The 25857-nt window shown below is 38.5% G+C and overlaps 1 protein-coding gene across 2 annotated transcripts in view; it reads right to left on the bottom strand.

Moving 5' to 3' along the window:
• BMP2K (BMP2 inducible kinase) overlaps positions 1–25857 on the bottom strand; it is a 109041-nt gene that overhangs the window by 45611 nt on the left and 37573 nt on the right. For both annotated transcript variants that reach the window (XM_038398463.2, XM_043513637.1), the window contains exons 3-11: positions 25276–25381; positions 19698–19840; positions 19149–19270; positions 17125–17206; positions 13851–13983; positions 8627–8730; positions 5100–5179; positions 3953–4113; positions 954–1123 (exon numbers count right to left, since the gene is read on the bottom strand). In XM_038398463.2, the coding sequence (XP_038254391.1) occupies positions 954–1123; positions 3953–4113; positions 5100–5179; positions 8627–8730; positions 13851–13983; positions 17125–17206; positions 19149–19270; positions 19698–19840; positions 25276–25381 (1101 nt within the window). The remainder of the gene's footprint in view (positions 1–953; positions 1124–3952; positions 4114–5099; positions 5180–8626; positions 8731–13850; positions 13984–17124; positions 17207–19148; positions 19271–19697; positions 19841–25275; positions 25382–25857) is intronic.

Below are 25857 nucleotides of genomic sequence, written 5' to 3'. Positions count from 1 at the left end.
AAAACACGTTGCTCTGATAGTACAAGATATAAAAACTGGGCCAGTGTTTAATCTATTTTGCAAGTGAACACTTAAATGAAAACTCAATGGTCTACCTTAAAAAGCATAAAAAGTCCTGTGGGGGAAAAAATTATGTATTATGGACCTGCTGGATCTGTCAAAACTGGTTGCTCTTTTAGATTCCCTCTCAGATGGTTATTTATTGTATCACTCACCCTCAAATGTGTTTTAGGCACCACACAGTACAAGTAAAATGATGTGAGCCTCAGGAAATTTAGGAAGCCATACTCAACAGAACACACGTTTAAGTAAGTCTTTTAAGGATACACACTGTCAAAAGAAGAGCTGGAGCCATGCAGAATCACAATCACCTTTGCTGACCATGGTCAAAAAAGGGATCATAATGTTTGCGAAGTAGTATTTACAGGAGGATCTAACAAGAAGGGGGATCTGTCTTCTGCTCTCACTGCTGCTACCTCCAGGGTAAGAAAAACCTCAACAGCTATAGTAATTTTACACTGACTAGGCAAAACCACAGAATGAGAATCCTACATAGATGGCATCTTTAGAGAACAAACTATTGCTGACAGTCATTACCAGCATCACGTTGCTTTCCTAGATTATTGGAATAAAGGGTGTCTCACACAACACATCACTTACACCTAGTGCTAAATCAAAATCCAGCTAGGATCCGAGTTCAAGCAGCCAGAAGAAACAGCAACTGGTTAACATGTAGAATGTAACTATAAAAAGTGTGTTATACAACAGAGGTAGGACAAAGGGGAAATAAGACAGCCCACTTTGCTCTCTGCCTGAAAAAGTCAGAACCGCCCACAGTAGTAGAAAAGTTTAAATTTCCATGTGTAATTGAAATATAGAATTTAAAAAGAGGGCTTACTCACATTTAATTATTTTTAAACATGGCATTTTCCTTTAGTAAAATAAACCTGTACCTGTTGCATGTAAGCATCCTGAAGTAATTGTTGCTGGTGATGTAAGTGGTGCAGTTGCTGTAATCTCCAGTCCCCCTGTTGCAGTTGCTGCAGTACTCTATTTTGTTGTGGAGGGTGCTGATTGGTCCCTTGGGACAAAATCTCTTGTCCATTTCCTGGTCTTAGGGTTCCTATAACATTTTTAAAGAATTTTAACAACTCATGTATTGCTGAAGTCTATTGGCAAAATTGTCAGTAACTGTCACATTTTTATTTTAACACTCTTACTGCAAACAAACTGTTTTCTAAGTCCGAGTATTCAATTACTACGATATTACTACATCACTCAGGGGTGTGAAAAATCCAGATTATATGGACCCTAGCCCCCCACGTAGACAGCACTATGTTGGCCAGAGGGCTTCTCCTGCCGAGACAGCTCTTGCCTCTCCTGTCAGCTTACAGCATCTTCACCAGAAGTCTTCACAAATTCAAGTTTGTTGCATAGATCTGCCCTAAGAGTTTCCTTGACCAGTTTAGGAAATTGAAATCTTAAGAGAAGGTAGAACTGCAAGGTAAATTTTATTTCTTTGAAGATATCTTGCAGAATTCTCACTCTAAGAGTTCATGCCTCCAGCCTGAGTCATGTGGGAAACTCCCTTTGCTCTTATGATTTGACTCTATGGCCTTTGTCAGCTGGTTCGAGGGCTCTTCTTTACTGAGAATGCTCAGAGGTCCCAAAATATTCCAGTGAGTGGGAACCTGAAACTGAAATAGACAGTTCCCTTTATTCCATTTGTATTCTTCTGACTCTTTAATGTAATGAATGTACCTTGATGCATAACTCATCCATTTAGGAAAATATATATTTGCTTGTTGTGGATCACTTCACACGCTGGCAAGTTCGGCACATGAAGTCTTCATACATCAAAGTAAATCTAACTCCTCACACATTATAGTTGCTTAAGATTTTTAAAAAATAGCTAGGAAAAAATGTTTTTTTATATTCAGAGATTTAGAGCATATTGACACAAACATTTGCAATATACTGAACACACACACACACACACTGGGACAGATTCTCCAGTTCACAGAGTCCTCTTTGTGCAGCCTTTATTAGGTAAGTAGTTACTAATGTACTACACAGTTGTCTAAGTAAGATGAAGTTAGGTAGCTCATGTACTGTCTGAAACCATTCTAGGCCAGGTGGTATAAAACTTGTGCCCTGGGGCCACTTGTGACCAAAGCTTTAAAGCAGTGGTCCTTGAGAGCAACTGGGTTAAGAAAGTAATTACAAATTATTCTCATAAGTATCCTGCCACTTTTCAAATTAAGCACCTGAATCAGTCTTATCGCTGTATGGGTGCACAGCCAACATCTGTTGCAGCTGCTCACAAGTTCCCCTACTGGCCATTTTCTGCTTTACAGGGGAAAAAGGAAATCTGACCTACCTATCTACAGGACAGGAGCCCTAGGGAGAGTCAGATAGGAGTCTGACTGCCTTTGCCTGTGCCTGAGAGAGTGTAGCCAAGAATGGTTCCCCTCCCTCACACAGCTATGTGGGAGAGTCCAGGATATAGGAAAAAGGAGAAGTTGAGAACCAGCCACCTATTATTACATATTCCTGATTCTTTGTACTAGTTACAGCAATCTGAAGGTTGTTTTCACTTATGCCACATAATTACTTTCCAGCCACTCCCTGCAACATGCCTTCTGCATCATGGTCTGTAGAGAAGGTGGTGAAGGAGCAATATATGCTGGCTCTACATCTACTGGCAATTCCCACATTGGGGTACTTTCAGATAATTTCTGTTCCCTTTACCGCAGGAATCAGAACAAAAAAAACCACGGTGGTGTAAGGAGGGGTTTGAATACAGGCTCTACAAGCCTTAGGAAGATTAAACTGAAGTCCCAGGCAGTAGGAGGTTCTCTGACCAGTGGAAGAGTGTGTGTGTAATATTCCCTTGGGGGTGTCAAGACTAAGCAATACTGTACAGGCAGATGGCAAGCTTGGATTGCTGCTAGGTGGGTCTCAGAGATGAATAAAAGGCCAGACTGTTTTAAATGCAGTAAGTAGTTGAGGACCTTCAGTACAGAGGCCCGGACAAGGTCCAGACTATGCTGGGCTGCTTGCAACAAGAATGTCTCCCATTTAAATTAATATGTTTTTCTGGTAGATGCTTTCCTGCTCTGTATCAGGATTTTCTGGATCTGAAGGAAGCAGTCTCTGTCCATGGTATTCAACAGCTAATAGCTATGTGTCTTTGGGAGGCTGCAGTGACTTCTGGATTGGGAAGAGTATCTGGCTGTGAGGCTGTAGCTCAGCTTCAAGCAGTCTGGGAGCTGGATCAAAAGCTGGATGAACATTTGTAATCAATCTTTAAGCCAAAACTGCTTCAGCCAGTACAGAGCTACAAATAATTCTTCATTTGTCCCTTTTAATCTTTGAAATCATGCTGGGGGATCTGGGGAATTGGAAAGGCACATAAGAGGCCTTGGTACCACTTCAGAAGGAAGATGCCCAACAAGCCTAGACTCATGCTCCTTCTGGAACAAAAGTTCTGGCACTTGGTGTTGACATCAGTGGCGAACAAATCTATCACCAGGGTCCCCACGTCTCATCTCTATGATGGATCTAGGCAAAAAATTGCTGATGAGTGGTAACCAACTGTCTGCTCAGGACGTCTGCCAGGTTGTTTCTGCCATCTCAGTTATCTGGTGTTGATGACACATCTAGAGTTTGACAGCTTCCAATCCAGGCAAAGAAGAAATGAACTTGTTCTTTCTTGATTGTTTATGTAGGGGAGGTGCTATGTGTCAGGATCTGCACTGTGGAGTTTTGAAGAATAGATAGGATGGCCATTAGGGCTACCCAGATGGCTCAGAGCTCCAGGACACTGATCACAACAGCTACCTCTGGGTTCAAGTGACTGTCACAGACTTTAGATTTCTATCATTAAAAACAATGGAAAAATAGAACAAACCTTCACCCTTATTTAAGTCCTTCAGCTTGAGTGAATTACCTTTTTGCACACAGTTACCGAATTCACCAAGAACCGATACTTTTACTGGTGTTGCTGAGCTCTGGATAGTTAGCACATTAGAAGTGGCAGTGCTTGAATTGGCCTTTGGTCTTTGTCGTGGTGCAATTGAGGTTTCTGTTGGTCCAACAGCATCTGTTATTCTATAAAGAAAAATTTTCCAGAGAAGACATTTCAATGTATATGACTATTCTTCAGCTTTATTCAAGATACCCTTAAGCCCATCTTCTTTTTGCATACCTTTAAATTTTATGTTAATATTTCTAAGTTTTGATTTCTAAAAATATTGAAGACATTGAAAAACCTCTGATATTACTTTTGGAGAACAAGCATAAAGAGCTGCCTACTAATTCATATAAACTCTCAAATGTCTATAGATACCATAAGAGGGGGCCCATACAACAACATTTCTAAGGAGACCAAGGTAACTGAACATCAATAACATTCATTCTTCCTAAGTGCAAGTGTTCTGTTTTTCCTTGAGACATACATTGATCATAACTTAATGACAGAATGCAACTGTTTCAGAGTTTGAGCAAAGTACTGTGATTGCATGATGATCATTCACGGAATATTCCAGAAACTCAACATTGTGATATAGAAGAAGTAGGAGATGATCAAATATTTTTTAAAAGCAAGAATCCATTCTTCTCTCTTCATGGTGACCAAAAATCTACAGACTCTAGAGCTTCAGTCATTTCCAGTTCTATTTTGCTATTAGGGAATTTTATAGCAATGCAATATTCTGCCAGAGCATAAGTAAAATTTTCCAAAAGTGCCAAACTAACTTAGGAGCAAGCCTTAACCTCATTTCAAAAGGTACTTAGGCACACAGGAGGCTAAATCAAGTCAACTAGGAGCTTTTGAAAAGTTATCCTATCAATATGTGCCCCTATCACTAATCTGTCAAAAGAAATCAAATGCTAGAGACATTTTATCATAATAAAATATTCTTATCTATTAAAATTACCATCTCAGACTGCTAAATACATTGACCTTTAAAAAAATTCATATACACACAAGTCCCTGGGTATCATACTAACCAAACATATAAGAAAACTTCAGGTGCATAAAATTGCTATAAGATATCTACATAAGAATCCACAAAGTTCTACATTATTTTACCCACCTGGCTTTTATTTGGCTTTTTCTAGCAGCTGCCTCACTAGCTGTCATGGGTTCAGGAAGAGTTGAAGGGACAGGAGAATTCTTCAGAAAAAACACATGTGAATTAAAATATAAAATCCTGAAAGTTATTACAAATTGAAGAGGAATACTGTGGCTTCCTGGGGGATCTTAATTCATAAATAAAGTTGCTTTGGCTCAATATTGTAGTTAAACATACATTGTCAGATTAAATGTATTAAAAACATTTCCTTACCTATGTTACAAAGATTGTGTCACTGCACCGCATATTCTTCACCGTGATGTTATGATAGCTTTATGGCATAATTATGATACATTTTGTACATTAGTCATGTGAAGTGTCATTGGAAAAGTTATGATTTGATTATTATCCTATCTTTATGCATGTATCATCTTTTTATCTGAAGTTATGAATACTGACTATATCCATATTTCAAATGTAGTTACACCTGGCTAATATCCACTAGACAAGACAGTGGGTGGAGAAGGGCCTATTCAGGGCAATGGGCCATTATGAAAAAACAATAGGCTTTCGGAGAAGCTTATCTCCCACCTGGTGAGCCTTCCTGAGAATGCTCCAAACAGCCTGTAAGTACTGGCTGCTATGACTCTACAAGGACATGTGATCAGACTACATGATGCTGGATTCCATCTTGGGATGTCAGTATTTTTCCACAGACTGGTCTGGGAACCAAGCTTTGAGGGTTCCCACCATATGCAAAAGCTATATAAGGCAGGGAGTGACATCATTTGTGGTTCTTCACTCCCCACACAAAAGACAACTCCTGGAAACACCTGGGGAACAAAGACTGAACTGGGGGAAGTGCCAGACCCAGGCTAAAGGGATTTCTAGCCTGAGAATGAAACACCTGGTGATTCCAAGCTGTAAAGCAAATGCGGTTGCCTCTTAAGAATCTGCAATCTTCTTGTACCATCTCTTAGGGTGAGAATCTGCTAATTCATATCCAATCTATCTAGTATATTAAGCTTAGTTTGTTTTTTATTTGCTAGGTAATCTTTTTTGATCTGTTTGCTGTTCCTTATAATCACTTAAAATCGATCTTTTGTAGTTAATAAATTGTTTTTGCTCTATCTTAACCAGAAAATTGCAGAGAAGGGTATAAAGAAAAGGAGTACTTGTGGCACCTCAGAGACTAACAAATTGATTTGAGCATAAGTTTTCGTGAGCTACAGCTCACTTCATCAGATGCATTTGGTGGAAAATACAGAGGGGAGATTGATATACACACACAGAGAACATGAAACAATAGGTTTTATCATACACACTGTAAGGAGAGTGATCACTTAAGATGAGCCATCACCAGCAGCAGGGGGTGGGGGAAAGAGGAAAACCTTTCATGGTGACAAGCAAGGTAGGCTAATTCCAGCAGTTAACAAGAATATCAGAGGAACAGTGGGGGGGGGGGGGGGGAGAAATACCATGGGGAAATAGTTTTACTTTGTGTAATGACTCATCCATTCCCAGTCTCTATTCAAGCCTAAGTTAATTGTATCCAGTTTGCAAATTAATTCCAATTCAGCAGTCTCTCGTTGGAGTCTGTTTTTGAAGCTTTTTTGTTGAAGGATAGCCACCCTCAGGTCTGTAATCGAGTGACCAGAGAGATTGAAGTGTTCTCCAACTGGTTTTTGAATGTTATAATTCTTGACGTCTGATGTGTGTCCATTTATTCTTTTACGGAGAGACTGTCCAGTTTGACCAATGTACATGGCAGAGGGGCATTGCTGGCACATGATGGCATAGATCACATTGGTAGATGCGCAGGTGAATGAGCCTCTGATAGTGTGGCTGATGTGATTAGGCCCTATGATGGTGTCCCATGAATAGATATGTGGGCAGAGTTGGCAATGGGCTTTGTTGCAAGGAGAGGTTCCTGGGTTAGTGGTTCTGTTGTGTGGTGTGTGGTTGCTGGTGAGTATTTGCTTTAGGTTGGGGGGCTGTCTGTAAGCAAGGACTGGCCTGTCTCCCAAGATCTGAGAGAGTGATGGGTCGTCCTTCAGAATAGGTTGTAGATCCTTGATGATGCGTTGGAGAGGTTTCAGCCAAGCTCTACTGTATAACCGCATTTGCTCCAACCCCTCAGACAGAGACAAACACCTACAAGATCTCTATCTATCATGCATTCCTACAACTACAATACCCATCTGCTGAAGTGAAGAAACAGATTGACAGAGCCAGAAGAGTACCCAGAAGTCACCTACTACAGGACAGGCCCAACAAAGAAAATAACAGAACGCCACTAGCCATCACCTTCAGCCCCCAACTAAAACCTCTCCAACACAAGTACTCCTTTTCTTTTTATCTTCTTTATGAAGGTTAAGGTGAATTTCCTTACTTTCAGCTGAAGACCCAACTTTTGGAACAGAGCAAGGGCTGTCTGGGTGGAAGATAGCACAGCTTCATAAGAACGGCCCTCGAGTAGCCAGTCATCCAGGTACTATTACTAACTGTACTAACCAATCTTATCAAGCAACTCTAAGAAGAATACACAATAGCTACGGCATGCTCCAGGCAGGCACACTAGAGCTCCCTCTCCAGCCAAGGCGGTAGAATAGGAACTAAGGGTGGTTCACTCAAGCATCCCTATATAGCCTTGACATCTGGCATGAGGAGGTATAGGGCACATACGCAGGTCAAACAGGCACAGGTAGTGGAAAAACCTCTTATCAAAGGGCTCAAGAGGCATATGCACAACTGAACCAGAGCACACATATGGACACTATTTCAAGAAGAATGCTTGGTTTTGAAATAATTATTCCATCCTTATAACATTACTAGTTATGTCCTCTCAACCTTAACTCCATCTTAAATGTAGTTTGTGTCTGGGAATTAGAGATTTTATATCTTTCCCCCAAATGCTAAAGAAATATAGAAATAGGGTGAAGGGTGCTGAGGAGAAAATCTCAGGCTATTCCATTTTCCCTTGTAGTAGGCAAGAGCCTGCCAAGGCTGGAAATGGCTAAGGATGGTTAATAATACTAAGTTAACTCAAAGCTCTGTTCAAAATTATCAGTTCCTTTTGTCCTCATCACCTCATGTAGTAACTCTCAAATTTGAACTTACTGAGAGAAAATAACATAGCAGGAACAATTTAAAATTTATTTTATATTAACCCAGAGACCTAGCAAAATAAAAAGTGTGGAAAGTACAGTTCACTGAAAGTACCATTACATTTTGATATAGTTTATCAGTATGTGTCAGAAGCTATTTTCCATTCCATCTTTATTTATTAGGGCTATCCAGAAGATTCTAAGGCAGTTTTCCTTTTTGTTTTAGTTTAACAAGCTAAGAATTCTGTCAACACAGAATCTATTTGAAATTTATCAGATCAGAAATTTCAGCACAGGGACAGACTTTTATAAAGAAAAAAGTTAACATTAGACAGGTTTTCACTTGATTTGATCTAGAAGTAATAACTCCTTTTGACAATACTGACAATTTAGTAAGTGTCTAAATCTATCAAAAGATGTGAAAAATAGAAGTCTACTTACATTAATATTGGACAATGGACATTCCTTTCTGGCAAGTTTAAAGGCAAAATAAGATACTTGAAAGATATTGGGTCTCCGTTCTTGATCTGGTTCAAGCATGTACCCTGTAAAAGTGGATTGATTAAAATTTCTCTAATGGCAATTAAAGAAAATTTGCCTACGACATACTACAAATGAAGAGTAAATGAGAATTAAACTACTTTACCAATTGATTTAGAATTTACTCATTTCAAAAAGTGGTTTTTACTTCTTTCAGACAAGTACTGAGTTAGAATGGTGTCTGTTGCCAAGAATATGTGGTTTATACTGTATGTTTTACTCTTTTCCTTGAATGAAAGAGTAGAAAATTTGCATCATCAGTCCTGAAGCTCAGCTGAATCAGTTAAACAGCAGACTTGTAAGGACTGCTAGGGATGCTATAAAACAAACTGCAAAGGGCTACACTAATAAGTTAAAAAAAAAATAGTAGTTCGTATTTTAGGAAAACTAAGTCTCTCCACCAGCTAGATCAGAGTTATGTCTTCAAAACCTTCTTCTCCATTATTAGAATGAAAACAAATCAGGAGTACCAGCCTTCTTGAAAAGCATTTTCTGAGACACAGAAATGTAAAACAGTGAGCCAACTAAAGGCATCACAGCTGGGCTGATGTGTAAATGTCACTGCATTTGGAACCGGCAACATTTTTTTTTTTTTTAATTAGAGGACCCATGCAAAAAACCACACACACACACACCCCTCAAAACATAACCAAGTTCCATCTCTGAACACAAGTTATGTTTTCTGAACAAACACATAGCAAGCCATTTCATGAGAATATTATTCTATATGAATGTTAAAATTAGATGCAGACTAATTAAAAAAAGAGTGGATTTTAGACTAGCACCAATCCATGCATCCGTTACAGAAACAGAATTATTAAAAACAAACTTAATGTTAATAAGTCATTCTGAAGTCCACTCAATTTAATCCAGTGACTCTCAAACTGTGGGTCATGACCCCATTTTAATGGGGTCGCCAGGGCTGGCGTTAGACTTACTGGGGTTTGGGGTCCAAGCCTGAACCCCACCGCCCGGGACCCAAGCCCACGCCTGAGAACTTCAGCCCTGAGCAGCAGAGGTCAGGCTTCAACTTCAGCCTTGGGCGGTGGGGCTCAAGTTACAGGCCCACGGCCCAGGGCTGAAGCCCTTGGCCTTTGGCCCCTGTGCCCAGAGCAGCAGGGCTCAGACTTCGGTCCCCCCTCATGGGGTCATGTAGTAAATTTTGTTGTCAGAAGGGGGTCATGGTGCAGGGAAGTTTGAGAACCACTGATTTAATCAGTAAACTACCACAAATAGTTAGGTTCACTACAGAGAGTAATGGCATGTAATTCACTAGTTTGGAATGCAATGCATTCAATATAATAAATATAAATATGGAAACACCTAATGCACTGGAGAATTAAGCTTCCATCCATCCTACATTTTTAAGGAAGGAAAAGTTCACATATGAAGGAAAAACATTTCAGTAAAAGTTCAATTTCAATCTTCCAAAGTATTCTAGACAGAGCAAGAGGGAAAGTATTTTGAGTATGAAATACTTAAGTGTTTTGAGATATTTTAAAATAAATCACTTATTTGATTAAAAGAAAAAATATGAACAAGCAAACCTTTCCATAATTGCACAGAAGCTTACCTTTTACACATTACAAAGAAATGCAGCTTGGAAACCAAAGAGTTATGTTTAAAAGTATGGCTCTTACACTAAACAGTAATTGGTTTCTTAAACTTCATTTTGGAAGTCTAGCCATGCCTGAAATCCTACACATCACATCCTTTACTTTTAACTTGCTTCAATTTGCCACTGAAAATGATAATCACAAAGAATAACCAGACAAATTTATAAGCCTGATTTTGTATGTAGTGATATTTATAAGACGCTAAGCTAGCTGTGTCCCATCTGTGACCTAGGCGCCAGTTGGTGGCCTGGAGGGTCACTGCATGAAGAAAAAATGATATTTGACTCCAAGTGAAAAATGTGTTCCTAAACAAGTGCAATTTTAAAAAATGAAGTGTTCAAAACAGACCTATCACTTTAGAGAGGACACAAGACACGCTGTCTCGTGCTACTTCCCTTACAACAGCTCTGAGGTACGAGTGCTCTGAGCTGCTGCTGTCCCTTCCCTGCTGCAGTTCTATCTCCTTCATCACATCACCGAGGAGAGAAAAATTCTGGCTGCTCCACTGTCTGCTTCCCCGTGGAAGCCCCAGAAAGGGCAGTATAAGAGCTTCACTAGCTCTGCCTGAGCTTAAGGCCACACTAAGCAAAATACCACTCTCCTCTCCCATGCAGGGAAGGCCAGGAGAAGTTGAGCAACAACACCTTGCTAAAGTTCCCCAATCCTTTGCCCTGGGAAATGCCTCAACTTATGTCTGCTGGCTGTGGTCCCCAAGGGACAATACGCCAACTGGGCAGAGCCCAAGTGTTCATTCCAACTCAAGTGTCCACCCCAACCACTCAGATGCCCCCTTTTCAGGAGCTATGCCTCCCTCTATGCAGGAGCTAGCGCAGATGTAGAGCTAGCAGACTTTCCTACATCGTGGTAAATCCTGAACGGTGCAAAGAGAGAACAGTGCAGAGAAACAGCCCCAAAATATTGATTTTAGACTCCTGACCATTCTGAAATACATTTGACCCTCAGGATTAAGAGACTGGGCACTACTGTAGTAAAACATTAGCAAATTTCACCCTAAAAATGAGGTCTAGCCTCATTTCACATATTTGCAATAATCCAAGAGTTTAGTCAAAAACTGAGGAAATACCATTTAAAAAAGATGACAAGAACAGTATAAGATGGAATGGAAAAGTTGTAGTGTCACCACACCACACGATCCTAGCCTGGTGCAAAATTGCACCTAAGAACAGTTTCAGGCACTGCAAGTAGTGGGGGGGTCAGGGCACAATTAGGACCTCAATTCTATTAAGTTCCCCTAGCTAACAGAAGTAATATACTGCAGCTGGGAGAAACTGTGTGCAGCCCTCCTCTGAAAGAGATATGTTACAACAAAGCTTTTGACAAACTCGAGGTTAAAAAGATAGATGCCTACGGCTCAGAAGAATTTGGAGGCATATTTGGACTCATCCTGGATTTTAGTGTCCTGCTAAATACATGACAAAATCACCTGTAGACTTGTGTGAACCAAGACTAAACGATAAGTTACAGCCTATTAAAGTACACGTTGGTCAGAAATTTGCCAGTGAAGTCAGCATACTGAGCTCATCATTTAATAAGTTGCCAAATACAGAAACAATTATAAAAATAGAAAAATCTTTCTTAGATTCTGAACAAGAAGTTTATAGCAAGAGCATGTCAGGAAACTTTAAAAGTATAATTTGCATCAGCCCAGGCTTTATCCAACAGTTTTGGGGTAACAGCTTTCCTGGCAACCTGAGAAACCAACTGAAACATGGCAACATTCATTCTAGGAATCAAGAAAGGTCATAAGAATAAAGAACTAAACAGATCTGATTTGAAATTAAATACAACTTTCAAGCGAGAGATTCTTCCTCATCTCTGGTATGCACAGCCAGGTATCTGGAGTTAATTCTGATGAGAGTTCCGTTCCTATTTTTTGTTACTTTTCTCCAGGTAAAAAGCAAACCAAACAGAAATGTAAGACTGGTCTAGATGGACAACATTTTCTAGAACACATCTTGCTTTATTGACGAAGGCGGCAACACAGTTTTTATTCTTTAAAAAAGTGTGTGTATAGAGGTACATTTCAAGTACTTAAATAATAATTACTTAAAGTTATGAGGTCTACAATTTAAACAATATTTTTTCCCAGAATTTTAAAATTTTGTTTGTTTTTCTGTCCATGGTGGCTTCTTCACTAAATTAATTAGAGCAATATAGGGCTATATTTGGGAACACTGCAAGGAAGTGCAGGGGAAATTCTGTACTATATCTCAGCATGGTTTTATGGATATCTGCAGAATTTTGGTATTACCAGTGTGTTCTATAAACACTCTTTTTAAAAAGAAATGCATTTCTTGCTCCTTGCTGCAAAAGTATCCTTGCAAATACTGCATAAGTATCCTTTCAAAACATATGTTTTTTCCATTCCATCTGCGGTTCTGTCTTTTTAAGTTAGCTCAGGAGTAAACTCAAAATTCCTCACAAAGCAGGGGTAGTCAAAACTGATTATTTACAAAAGACTGGCACAGGTAACTAGTTTTACTGAAGACACTATATATTACTTACATTCTTATACCATGACCAATGTTGAAAATTTTACAGATATAGTTGGTTGTCCTATCAAAAAGTTTTTTTGGGGGGGTGTCCTCAGTGTAAGTTTTCAGCAAGGAAGAGAAGAGTCACTGTAAACAATGGGGAGATTTGTAGGGAAGATCTTGAGGAAGGTGAAAGATGTCAGACAGGGATGCCATTTTAAAGAAAAATTTTAATATTTTATATTACCTAATGGATGCCTGGATTGCTCACCGGCATAGGCTTCTTACACTGCTCGCATGGCTTAAAGCCCAGGGACCAGGACATGCCCTGTCCCTAGACCAAGTCTCTCCAGGACTACCTATACTACACTTAACCACTAAGAAGTACTAGAAACTACTAAAACTACTACTATTTACAAGTATATACACAAGAGAAAACTAGAACCACCACTGGTCAGTACCGCTTGCTAAGGCAAGAGGAGCGTTCCAGCACTATCACTGGCGGTAAGAAGGAAGTGAAGGGGGGAGGGGGAGCCCCTTATACTGGCGCATATGCACATGACTCCAGAGGGCACCAGAGCCAACCTCTATGGATACCGCGGGGGGGAGAGAGATTCCAACACCGGTGCAGGTGGCGAGCACACACCCCTACATGGAATGGACATGAGCAAGCACTCAAAGAACTAAAAGGAAACTTTTTTTTTTTTCCTTCATCAGAGCAGACAATATTCCTTTTCAAAAGATTTCCTCAATGCAATGATCCCCCTTTCTTCCCCAGCAAAACCACAGATTTACTTTGACTTCTCAGACAGTGGAGATAAGGACTCTTCTGAACTTAGAACAAAGGTCTAAAAGTGGTGTCAGGGCAAGGTTAGATTATGTTTAACCAAACCTTCAAATTCACTGATTTAAAGGACATTAACCTTAAGTGCATATTGCAGGTAGGGAAGGTTACTAGTAGTAAGGTCTAATAAATTCACACAAAACAATTTTAAGTGCTGCCCAGCTACTTACTTATCAAACAATGTACATTATGGGTATATCGGGAATTGTCTGGAATGGTAAAATTTCCATCACAAATAGCAACCTGACTCTCCCCAAAGGGAAGTGTGAAGAAACAAAGTTTATACAGCAAACAGCCAAGTGCCTACAAATAAAATAAAAAAAAAAAAAAAGAGAAGAAAGAAAAAAGTATTGTCATTGCAAAGTCTAAATGGCAATAAATCAGTATAAAAAGTGAAGCTAGATTTAATAAATAACTTAAATGCTGGTCACTACTGATGCCTGCATAGACATTGAACATGGTAGCATTATGAGTTAACACTCCATTGACATAACTTGGGATATAAGCAATGACGTGATCTGAAGCAGTTCTACAAGTGCTTTTTGTCTCTCCAACTGGATGCCAGAGAGCAACTAAGCTGTTAACGTAAAGAAATTCAGAGAGGAAACTTATGTCTGTTTTTGAATTTTAAAAAATCTATTTTTTAATTCAGATGAATATTCCAATATGTGTTTATACAGAGAAATTGCATGTGTAGAACCACCATCGAAACTGACAAATAAGAGTCCTTGAGCTCATGTTATTTTCCCATAAACTTTTTGATGGAATCTACTCAAGATGCACCTGTCTTGCATGTAGAAGAAAAGTAATCATGGAGTTGTTCTCCCATTTCAGTAATCTGAAAAAGTTCTTAAATCCTCATTAGGTATTACATATGTTGACAATGAAAGTGTTATATTTCATATAGTAATCAGATTTACCCTCCCTTCATTTCCTCAATGGTTTTAGTAATTAAAAGTGTTGTTGTAGCAGTGTTGGTCCCAGGATAGTGGAAACACAAGGTGGATGAGGTAATATCTTTTATTGGATCGCTTCTGTTGGTGAAAGAGACAAGCTTTCAAACTACAAAGAGCTGTTCTTCCAGTCTGGGAAAGATACTCAAAGCAACACAGCTAAATACAAGATGGAAACAATTGTTTAGCATAAGCAGTTAACGCACACTATAAGAGACTATTCAAGGTAAAGTGACCTGTGAACACCTCTGCAGTCATAGGACAAAAAAAAAAAAAAATAGCAGGCTAGAGGCTTACCTATTATTGTAATCAGCCTTAAATCCAGAGTCTTTATTGAGACCATGATTTCTAGTGTCTAGCAAGGTTATGAATTTAAGCTCCCAGGCTCATCTTTCAAAAGCATTATGCAGGTTCTCTTTGAGAACGAGGACTGAGGGGTAAGATATGGAATGATTGTTTTGTGAAAAGTGTTGGCCCATGAATATTGTTTTTGTCTTATCACTTTTCTGTGAGAGTTCATTTGAGAGCGTAATGACTGTCTGGTTTTATTCACACAGTTGTTACTAGGGCATTTAGTGCACTGAATGAAGTACACCTCATTGCCATAGGCATGTGTAGGACACGTGGAGCTTAAAAGGTATGTTATGGTAGGTAATGATCATCCTAGGAGCAGAGTTAACTCTGCAGGTTTTGCATCTGTTATGGCAGGGCTGGTACCACTTTGAGTTGATGTGTCCTGGTCTGTGGGGAGCTTGCTTCTGTTCATGAGATTGGTGAGTCTGGGGGGTTGTTTTAAGGCCAGAAAAGAGGGTTCAGAAAAGATTTTTCAGGCTGTGGTCCCCATCAAGTATGGATTGTAATTGTTTAATGATACCCTATATGGGTATCATCATGTGTGGGTGAAACTAGACCATCACTATGCTCTCAAATGAACTCTCACAGACCTATGACTGAAGAGATGTTAACGTGTCCATTTCTCCTTGAACGGTCTCTTAGGCCTGGTCTACACTACAGAGTTAGGTCAAGGTAAGCTACCTTATCTAATAAGGATCTACCCTAAAATTTAGCTCCCACGGATATAAGTCACCCACTACATCAACTTAACTCCACTTCTTTGAGAGGCAAAGTGCTTAGTCTGACATAGTTAGGGCAACACAGCGTCCATGTAGACGCTACATTATTTACATAATAATGTAAATATTGGGCCGTGTGTCCCTGGGTAGAGTGGGGCTGCAGCTGCGAGCCCCACATGGCCGACAGTTCAGGTTGTCAGCCCCAAAGCCCCAGCTGTCAGTACCCCACAATGCCCCACACAGTTAAGTCGGTGGAAGCACTCCTAGTGAGGATACACCATCGACAGAGGGCACAGTATGGACATGAAAAGCCCCATTAATTACTGTGGTTGCTATACGTCAACCTAATTTAGGTTGACTTAATTTTGTAGTGTAGACTTGCCCTTAGAATGCGCATTAGCTACTTATGTTAAACAAATTCTTTTCCACCTTGTATTTAGCTGCAACACTCTGGATACACACTACGATAAAGAACTCATGGCACCAAATCTCAGAGCCAAGTCTCCCCCCTCCCAGGATCTCAAGGCCCAGATTCCAGCCTGACCTCAAATATCTACACTGCAAATTTTATAACCCCGCAGCCCAGCTCAGCTGACCTGGGCTAGCTGTGACCTCTGCATATCTTTCCCTGACCTGAAGAGCTCTCCATAGCTCATAAGCTTGTCTCTTTCACCAATAGAGGTTAGTACAATAAGAGATTGTCTCATCCACCTTGTTTCTTTAGCAATTAAAAGATGTTTAACAAACAGTACCAGCCATTCATTACAAATATTTATTTTTGTATTACATATCTTATTTTCTAATTGTTACTTTTCTCCTTGCCACTCAAATTATGTCCAGCTGGTTATTACTGAACTTTGCATTCTGATTATATATAGTATAATAATCAGCAAATATAGCACTCTTCATCTTTAATGCACTCTGCAAATATTCACTATACATCATTAGTGATAATAAAATCTTATTTTTCACACTGAACCAAACATCACTGACATGGCTGAATGCATAGGAGCTGGTCACCTATTCAGTCTGCCTTATTTAAATCATACTTAAACAGGTTTCTGTTGAAGCCATTGTTAACAACTGAGTCAGAGCAAGGGAAAATACTTTTGGTTACCTACATTTTGCACTAGTAGGCTAAAGAAAAAAAATACTTATCTAAATAATAATTCCCCTTTTACAGTACATCACGTATGCCAATAATTTTCTGTAGGAAAAGACAAAACCATTATCTACAGCTATTCCTCTATCACCATTTCCCACACACTACTTCTGCTGCAAGAAGCCACACCTTATTCACTCACTGCAAAGCCTTTACTTTGTATTTTCTGAGATGTTAACTTCCCTTTTATCAATTTTTTACTCTTAATAAAGCAGAACAACTCTACAAGAATTAGACCACCTTTTATATTACTTACCCAGATATCTGCCTTGGTAGTAACTGGTTTTCCTCCATAAAGATTAATCATTTCAGGAGCTCTGTATGACAGTGTTGTATACCTAGCAGAAAATAAGTAAAGTGGAACTGAGATGAAATGGAAGATTTGCATTATACCTTTATTAGCCACCATTCATAAGCTAATACACACTAATCAGTTTTAATATGGGTAATTGTCCACTACAGATTACTTATACACTATGTAAAATAGGTTTCAGAGTAGCAGTCGTGTTAGTCTGTATTCGCAAAAAGAAAAGGAGTACTTGTGGCACCTTAGAGACTAACAAATTTATTTGAGCATAAGCTTTCGTGAGCTACAGCTCACTTCATCGGATGCATTTGGTGGAAACAAAAAAGCTTATGCTCAAATAAATGTTAGTCTCTACGGTGCCACAAGTACTGTAAGGAGAGTGATCACTTAAGGTGAGCTATTACCAGGAGGAGGGGCGGGAGAGAGGGGAACGGACCTTTTGTAGTGATAATCAAGGTGGGCCATTTCCAGCAGTTGACAAGAACGTCTGAGGAACAGTGGGGGGTAGTGTTTTATGGAAAGAATCTTTTGCTGTTTTTCTATACTCTTAGAAGAGAATTACAACAAGTTATAACTATTGCAAATCAAATACACCAAGTTTATAAACACAAAAAAGTTTGTCTAAAGGTATCAACTTGAACACCTGATTTTAATAAAATCAGGCAAATGATAAACATTGAATTCTTGTTATAGATTATCTTCAAAAGCAGCTACGAAAAAACTATTTCCAAATTACACCTTAGATTGTGGCATTTTAACCTCTCATTTTTTGATATTTTGCTCACACTACTCTAAAGGTATTACACATTAACAGATCAGTCTCCTAACTGAAGGTTTTAGCAACATGAAGCTAATGCTGGAAATATGGAGCATGGAAAGAGAAAGATGGAGTTAGAAAAGCCAAGAGTGATTTTTTTCAGAGCAGTATGTCTACTTCTATTTTTTGGTAACTTTTCTTGATAAATATTGCAGTCAAACCCAAATGCTGAAGTTACATCTTTGAACTGATTCTTGTTAGTTAAAAATTAAGCATATTCCAGGGATATTGAGTCTCATATTTGCAAACAGTGTGTTTATAAAATGTAACATATCATTCCCAAATATATGTATCCTAAGTAGTAGTTTCAAAAAGGTGTACATTTATTTTCCATTTAAGTTCTGAATAATACATAGTTACTCTTTAGCACCAACTATCTTTAGCAGGCAGGCAAACAAACAAATTTTAAACTTGTACACATGCACAATTTCTCTGATTAAACAGAGTGGAAATGGCGTGGATCTTACTGGATCCATCATTAGGATAGATCTAGACCTTAGTAAGTTAGTATGAAGCCTTTTTCCAGTGTCAGCAATCATGCAGGCTGATTGAGTCTGTTCTTATTAGTTGTCTTTCAATAGCACCCAGATGTCTCAACAATGTGCTAACAAACTTGCACTTCAAATAACTTTGAATCTAAGGTCTCACAATTCTGCAATTAACAACATGTTGGTACAATAGTTCACTTGTATGCTGTAAACTGCAGGTCAGGGGCCTAAATAGGAATAAAGCGAGGCTTAGAACACAAGAGGTTCTTAGGGGGAAAGAACCGAGACAGTACAAGTATCACAAGGTTGCATATATTCTAAGTTTAATGTATTACCTGGAGGCATCAAACTTTTTGTAATTAACACTCTGTTAGTATATTCACTTCAAATTTTGCAGGAATTGCCTGTAGGTTAACTGAAATAGCATCAACATTACCAGGTATTCCTACTATCTTGCTATGCCTATTTTAGGTATTGGCATAGCCCTGATCACTACTAAGGAAGTGGTTAACAACAGGAATGTTTCTTCAGGAGTTGTGCACTTAAATCAACCACCCTGAACACTAATTTGTTCCTAGCTAGTCCCTTATGTACATAACAATATAATAAGTTCTGTGCTGCTAAGAAAATTAATTAGTGCTTACGAATAGCTATTTAAGTGAACTTACTTTTTAATTTCTTCTTCAACTACATTAACACCATCTTTCTGAGGATTAAGGAATTTGTTAGTGGCACTGCCAAAGTCACAAAGGACATAGTTTCCATTGTCATTCAACAAAATATTCTCTACCTTAGAAGGAAAAATGAAACAATCAGGTAAATTGACAAACTGAAAGACAAACAGTGTAGTGTCCAATTTTATAGAAAGCAGCTAAGTCGTCCCTCTAATTTTCAGTTAGTGTTAACAAACCTGCCATGTATTAATATTCTGAACATTCTAAAGAAATTTACCATTAATAGTACAACAATAACTTCATCATTACCTCATTAGGTCATCAGTAGTGCCAAAATCTATTCTACAAGAATGTGATGCCTAACCTACCTAACGTTTTTAATTTTCTGGGTACGGTTCTGCAGACAGACTTTGTTCTTCTCCCCATATATAAGTGGGAAGCTTTTGCACACTATGAGATGTCCTCCACATTACAAGTCATCTTTTGACAGCTGCTCAATAGCAGCAAACATTTCAGCTCATTACCTTTTAGTGGAATTCTTACCTTCAGGTCCCGGTGAACTATTGGGGTTTTGCAGTGATGCAACCTGGCAACAGCTTCACAGGTGTCACAAAATATCCTCAGCACTTCTGGCTCAGTAAAGCCTGTCTGAAGTCTCTGATTCATCTGATTCACGACTTGCCCCGCTACAGCAGAAACATAACTTTGTAAAAGTAACAACTCTTTTTAACGATCTTTCAAAATATTGTGTGGCCTTTAATCTAACAAGTGTGTTTCTATTTAAAACCTTACCTATATGCACTCAAAATGTTTCAACCTGTTGTCAAAAAATTAAACAAGTTTTTAATCAACCACTCTCTGTTTTTCAAACAGGGCTAATACACCCCCATCCCCGTACATCTACAGAACAGACAAAGTTAATTACCCTTAATTTTATTGATTCCTAATAAGAATCCACTGCTCCAAGCAGAAGGTAATTTAATGTCCAATCCCACTCAATGGTGGCAAAAGGATCTTTTGGAATTGAAATCTGAAACCTCCCCACACGAACACACTTGCTGACCTTTGCCAAGTCCTTCTAAAGCTGAGAAGACCCAAAAACTACAAAAGTTGTTATAATTTGGAAGTATAGAAAATAAACCATCATTATGCAGATGTCACTATTGCAATATTTGACATCTGACACCGCTTCTTCACCTGCCTAAACAAAAACTAGTTGATAAATATAGGGAAAGTATGTCCTAAGAATTATAGTCATATTAGGGAGGCAAAACTACAAGAAAGAAATCTGTTTTTTCCCTCCTTTATTGGATTCATTGTCCTAGACAGGAGTCCTAATTCATGAGAAGTAACAAACATTCATTATCACTCAACCACCATATAGGGAAAGTAATAAAAGAGCGCGAAGAGTATCACAATGACAGAAACGGTTGTAGGACACGGTCTAGCTCAGCTTAAAGGTATGGGGCTGCATGCAGGAATCAATAGGTTAAAGTTCTCTGGTCTGGTTTTTTATACAGAAGGTCAAACTAGATGATCATAATGCTTCCTTCTGTCCTTAACATCTATGACTCAGGTGAAAAAAGCAACCACTGAGTAACTGCCAGAAAATAGAATTAATCACATTAGAAAGATACAATGGAGACTATTCAATAGTCTTTGAACTCAATATTTCTGCATGCAGAAGGAATAATTTTCTCGAATACAAAATATTATTTTTTAAAATGTACATCTTTATCCTGAAAAGCATTGACAGCTGACAGATCTGTTGCCCAAGAACTGCTATCTGAAGAAACCAATTCACCTTTTCTATTTCAGAAAGAATAGATTGAAAAAAATCCTGTAACACTGTGATTTGGTCAGAAAGGACTTATGGTTCTCCCTCCACTATGTTACATATCTCTGGCAGAATAAGCACCAAATTCTCAGAGGAAGTTCTTGGATTACTGGTAATCTCTGGTGATCACGGAGTCATTTCTAGCATCATATTCCGTTAAAGTGGAAAAAATAAAGGGAAAACTGGTTTCCCTTGTAAAAGGATCTCACAGAGAGCAAAAGAGAAAACATCTATTATCTTCAGTGCAGGCAGACATACTGGAAGGAAGGTGTAGTTAACTCAGCAAGTGTGCCACCAGGGATAAGTTTCAGAAGGAAAAGACTGTCTCCATTAGGTCGATTCAGAAACCAATACCTATTAATTATGACTTCAAAGCAGTGGATCAAATGAGAAATACATTTATGCTCTCCATTAATTAGTAGCTTAATTTTCTACTCTATCTACACTGCAATCAAGTTAAACTTACATTTAGAAACAGCAGTTTTTGAATTGCTCACCATATTATTCTCATGTTATACTTAGGGCCCTTCATTTACAGTTATTTTATTTTATTTTTCCCAGGAATTTATCTGTGTTTATTAATACAACGACAAAAACAGATGAAAATTGGAGGAAAAACCTATTAATTTTTATGGGCAAATATCAGTATTTATTTTGGTGGACACAAGGACAGGGCAAAAGTATTGAGTAGATTAATGCTTTGATTAATAGAATTCAATGTGGTTTGCTACAGAACTAAAACAACTCAAAACACAATGCCAACTGTGAGTTTAAGAAAACAATACATCTCTAATCCCAAAATAAAACTTTTCATTTGAATAAACAGTTTACTGTTGTAGACGTAGAACTATTAGCTTATAAATATTTACTTTAGTAACTGGACCACAGCATTTGCAGTTTATATATTCAACTTTATTGGTTTTCCTCGTTGTTTTTTAAACTTTTAGAGTTTTTTAAACTTTCCTTATGTTCTGAAATGTATTCTGATACAGATTTTCCCTACTTTAATGTTTCAGAGCTTTAAACCGGTATCTGCTAACAGCTTGAAATGTGTCCATGGTGGGCGTGAGATTCATTAGTATATTCAGATGCATACGCACTTCAGGAGCTTGAATGTGTGCCTGTTCATTTACTGTGTGCATCTTCTAGACTAATACATAACCTTATTTCAACAGGCACCTTTGCATACACACACACACACACACACAGACTAATGTATTATCGTAATACATATATCTCATGCAATGTATTGTATTTTCCTAATAAAACAAGTTTTATTTTATATATAGATATGAATGATCCAAACGTAGGGTGAAAATCAGAAAAAAAAAAACCAAATACTTATTGTAAAACCTAGGATTTTTTTTTATTTGTAAAAATCAGTTTAAACTGAAAACAAAGGGGCTTAGTTATACTATCTTTTATGAGATTATGAGCCTTACATTCAGATGCTAGGAAAGCATAGCTTGCATTAGTTTCAAAACACACTTCTTAGAACATAAGAGCGGCCCTACTGGGTCAGACCAAAGGTCCATCTAGCCCAGTATCCTGTCTTCCGACAGTGGCCAGTGCCAGGTGCCCCAGAGGGAATGAACAGAACAGGTAATCATCAAGCGATCCATCCCCTGTTGCTCATTCCCAGCTTCTGGCAAACTGGGAAAAAAAAAAAAAAAAAAAAAAAATCAAGTAATATCAGTTTAGTTAACTTATATTAATATCAGCAAGTGGACAAGCCATAAATTTTTAAGATTTTACTTACTGAAATTTAGATGTTTAAATCTCAGAAGTGGGCAAAATCAAAACACGACTCAAAATTCGAGCTGAATTGAGTCAATTGTTACATGAACAGCTGCAATCTATACTTATACTATATAAACATATGTTTAAAAGACACTATTAAAACTATTTGCAGTGTTGTTGTAGTTGTATTGGTCCAAGAATATTAGAGAAACAACGTGGATGATCTGTGTGGAGCTTGAAAGCTTGTCTCTTTCACCAACAGAAGTTGATCCTAGAAAAGATATTACTTCACTCACTATTAAAACTGCAAAGTCAAGCATTCAAAAGTCCTACTTATGCACTGAATGAGGCAGAGGCAAGGGCCTGAGCCAGGGAAGTATGTGATCATGTAATTAAAAGCTGTCTCCCCCTTGATGAATTTTGATAAACAAGCTGCACAAACAGCTACTTGAATGCTACTATTTTTGTAATCTGAGTGCTCAACTTCACAAACTTAATATCCTTTTAACAGTTTTTTTCCATGTAATTTCCTCAGTTTTCATTTTTTTAAAACCACCAAACAACATCATGTGCAACTGTATCAAGCTCCTGCATGGATTTTCAACAGGGTTTGAACCCAGAAGCTTCAAATCCACATCACAAATCTCGACCATCTCAACTGAAATTAATGGAGTTACATCTCACTCATTTTCTATACCAACCTAGGTAAAATTCTGAGGCCGTGTAGCTAAGTGAATGAGACCTGGTCTGCCTTACTGGAGAAGTGACCTTGTGCAAACTCTGTAAGACCTTTTTATAAAATGGGAGAGGTGATTAAACCCTACCTTAAGAAGGGGGAAGGTATCAGGTCTTGTTTATTAAGCAATATGAAAAGAATTAGTATTAGTGGAAAAGCATGGTCTTCTGGCTCTCAGATCAGTGCCCCTTTTCCCTATCAAAAAGCATCTTTAGTTTAGGAGAACAAGAACAATATTTAGTTTTAGTTCTGTACGGCTGCTTCAGAACAATGCAGGAGCTGTCTTAGTCTACATGATCAGCACAGAGATAAAACCATCGCCAAAACCACGTACATAACGGTGCAGAAAAGTCAAAGAACTATAGTTATCTATCTAAATTAAGAACAACAAGAGAAAAGGTAGCTGGAAATCTGAGGGTTACAGCAGACATTCCCTTTACTCTCAGTCAATAGGAGAAGATGAAGTAAATTCAGGCTATAAAAGTTGAGCACAATGAAAGCATCACTCACATGGCTCCCAATGAGCAGAGCTTTCTAGAAGGTTGCAGAAGCACACAACAGTGAGAATACACACAAGCTACAATGACAATCGGATTTGTCTTTCAAAACAGAGATCCAAGGATATCACACCAGGCAGTTCACAGAATGCCAACTGACAAGCACTGGCTGAGTGCAGACAAAGGCCAAATACCCTCAAAGGGAAGGCACCTGAAGCATTTTAAGCACCTAATGAGCAGGCTTATGCAGAACATTTTATTTTCACATGGAGCAGACAGAGTTACTTGGAAATCCAAGCATTTCTACAGATTCGCCATAACTGGATCCTAACACTTCTCTACATTTGAGCTAAACTTCTGGAATACATTTCTATACAAAAAAGGGGGAAAAACCCAAACTATATACCTCTACCCCGATATAACGCAGGCTCACCTATAAGATGGTAAGATTTTTTGGGTCCCAAGGACTATGTCATAACGGGGTAGGGAGAGGAACCGCTCCCCGCCCCAGCTCACCTCTGCTTCGCCTCCTCCCCTAAGTGCGCTGCCGCCACTCCGTTTCTCCCCCGCTCCCTCCCTTCCTTCCAAGCTTGCTGCGCCAATCAGCTGTTTCACAAATTCGGATATAACTAGGTAAAGCAGCCCTGCTCCCCAGAGCGCTGCTTTACTGCGTTATATCCAAATTCGCATTATATCAGACCGCATTATATCGGGGTAGAGGTGTACTTGTAAATTAAAGAAACTAAATATTTGAAAAAGAGGGAATGATTCTGAAGCCAATTGTATTGCCTAAAATAAAAAGAATGGTTATAGACCAGGACATGAGATACCATTATTTGGACCCCCATGGCCTCCACCCTCCACCGAATAAACTGATTTAAAACAATTTAAGGGATCAGGATGATGAGACAGCACGTAGCCTTTACAGTTCATTATCTGGAGCAGTAGTTTCATGAGTGAAAAGATATTCAGTTTTGCAAACTCTTTCCCAAATCAATATACAAATATATTCTGAGATTTGTTAGAGGGAACAAGGGACATTTAATTTCCCCCCCTCTTTTCTGGTCAGACCTTCATATAAAGCAGTGTAGGATGAGCTTTTCAATATTCCCAGATTCATTCTTTCTCGCACTTAAGAACAAAATCAAGCGTGATGGTGTTTTCAGTGGTTTTGACCTTAATTAGGAAGATAATAAATGTGGTCTTTGCCAAAATACATGTCACATTTTAGGAGATAACCCTGGACTCCAACTTTAAGAATGCTTTACTTATGTTCATAAAAAATAAGATATCCAACAGTAGTTTACTTACCTCGACAATATTCCATTAAGATGAGCACCTCCCACACATTGTCACTAACAGAATTAACAGCACAGTCCAAATAGCCTACAATATTCTTGTGCCCAGAGAGTTCTTTCTGAAACCGGAAAAAAAAACCCACATCACATTTTGAATAATTAATGTTTAAATAAACTCTAGAAAGTATAAAGATACATCTATATAGAAGACTGGAGAATTCTTGGGATATGGAGTCTTTCATCTCTACACCATGCTTGAAACGTCCTAGATAACTGCTTTAAAAACATTCTAATAGCTACTGAGGAGCTTATGTCAAGTGAGTAGGTGCCAACTACAATTCCCAAGGGACAGGTGCCCACTTCAAAGAAAATATTAAAAGTCAAACCCATCTTAGACTCAGCTAAGCACCAAGGATCAAACAGAGCATAAACATAATTCCTCCAAAAAAGGACTTAGATACCATGGGCAGGACAGTGTGAACACGCTTGAATTGCCACTATTTATGCTGCACCCATGTAGGTAGTCAGGTTCACTTTACAGTGCTGTCAGTTTGGAAACTTTACAAACACTAAGCTCATGTCAAAAGAAAAATGT

This window comes from Dermochelys coriacea, chromosome 4, assembly GCF_009764565.3.
Source record: "Dermochelys coriacea isolate rDerCor1 chromosome 4, rDerCor1.pri.v4, whole genome shotgun sequence".
Lineage (NCBI taxonomy): Eukaryota > Metazoa > Chordata > Testudines > Dermochelyidae > Dermochelys > Dermochelys coriacea.
The sequence above is the reverse complement of the archived record's forward strand: the minus strand, read 5'-3'. Positions and strand labels throughout refer to the sequence as shown.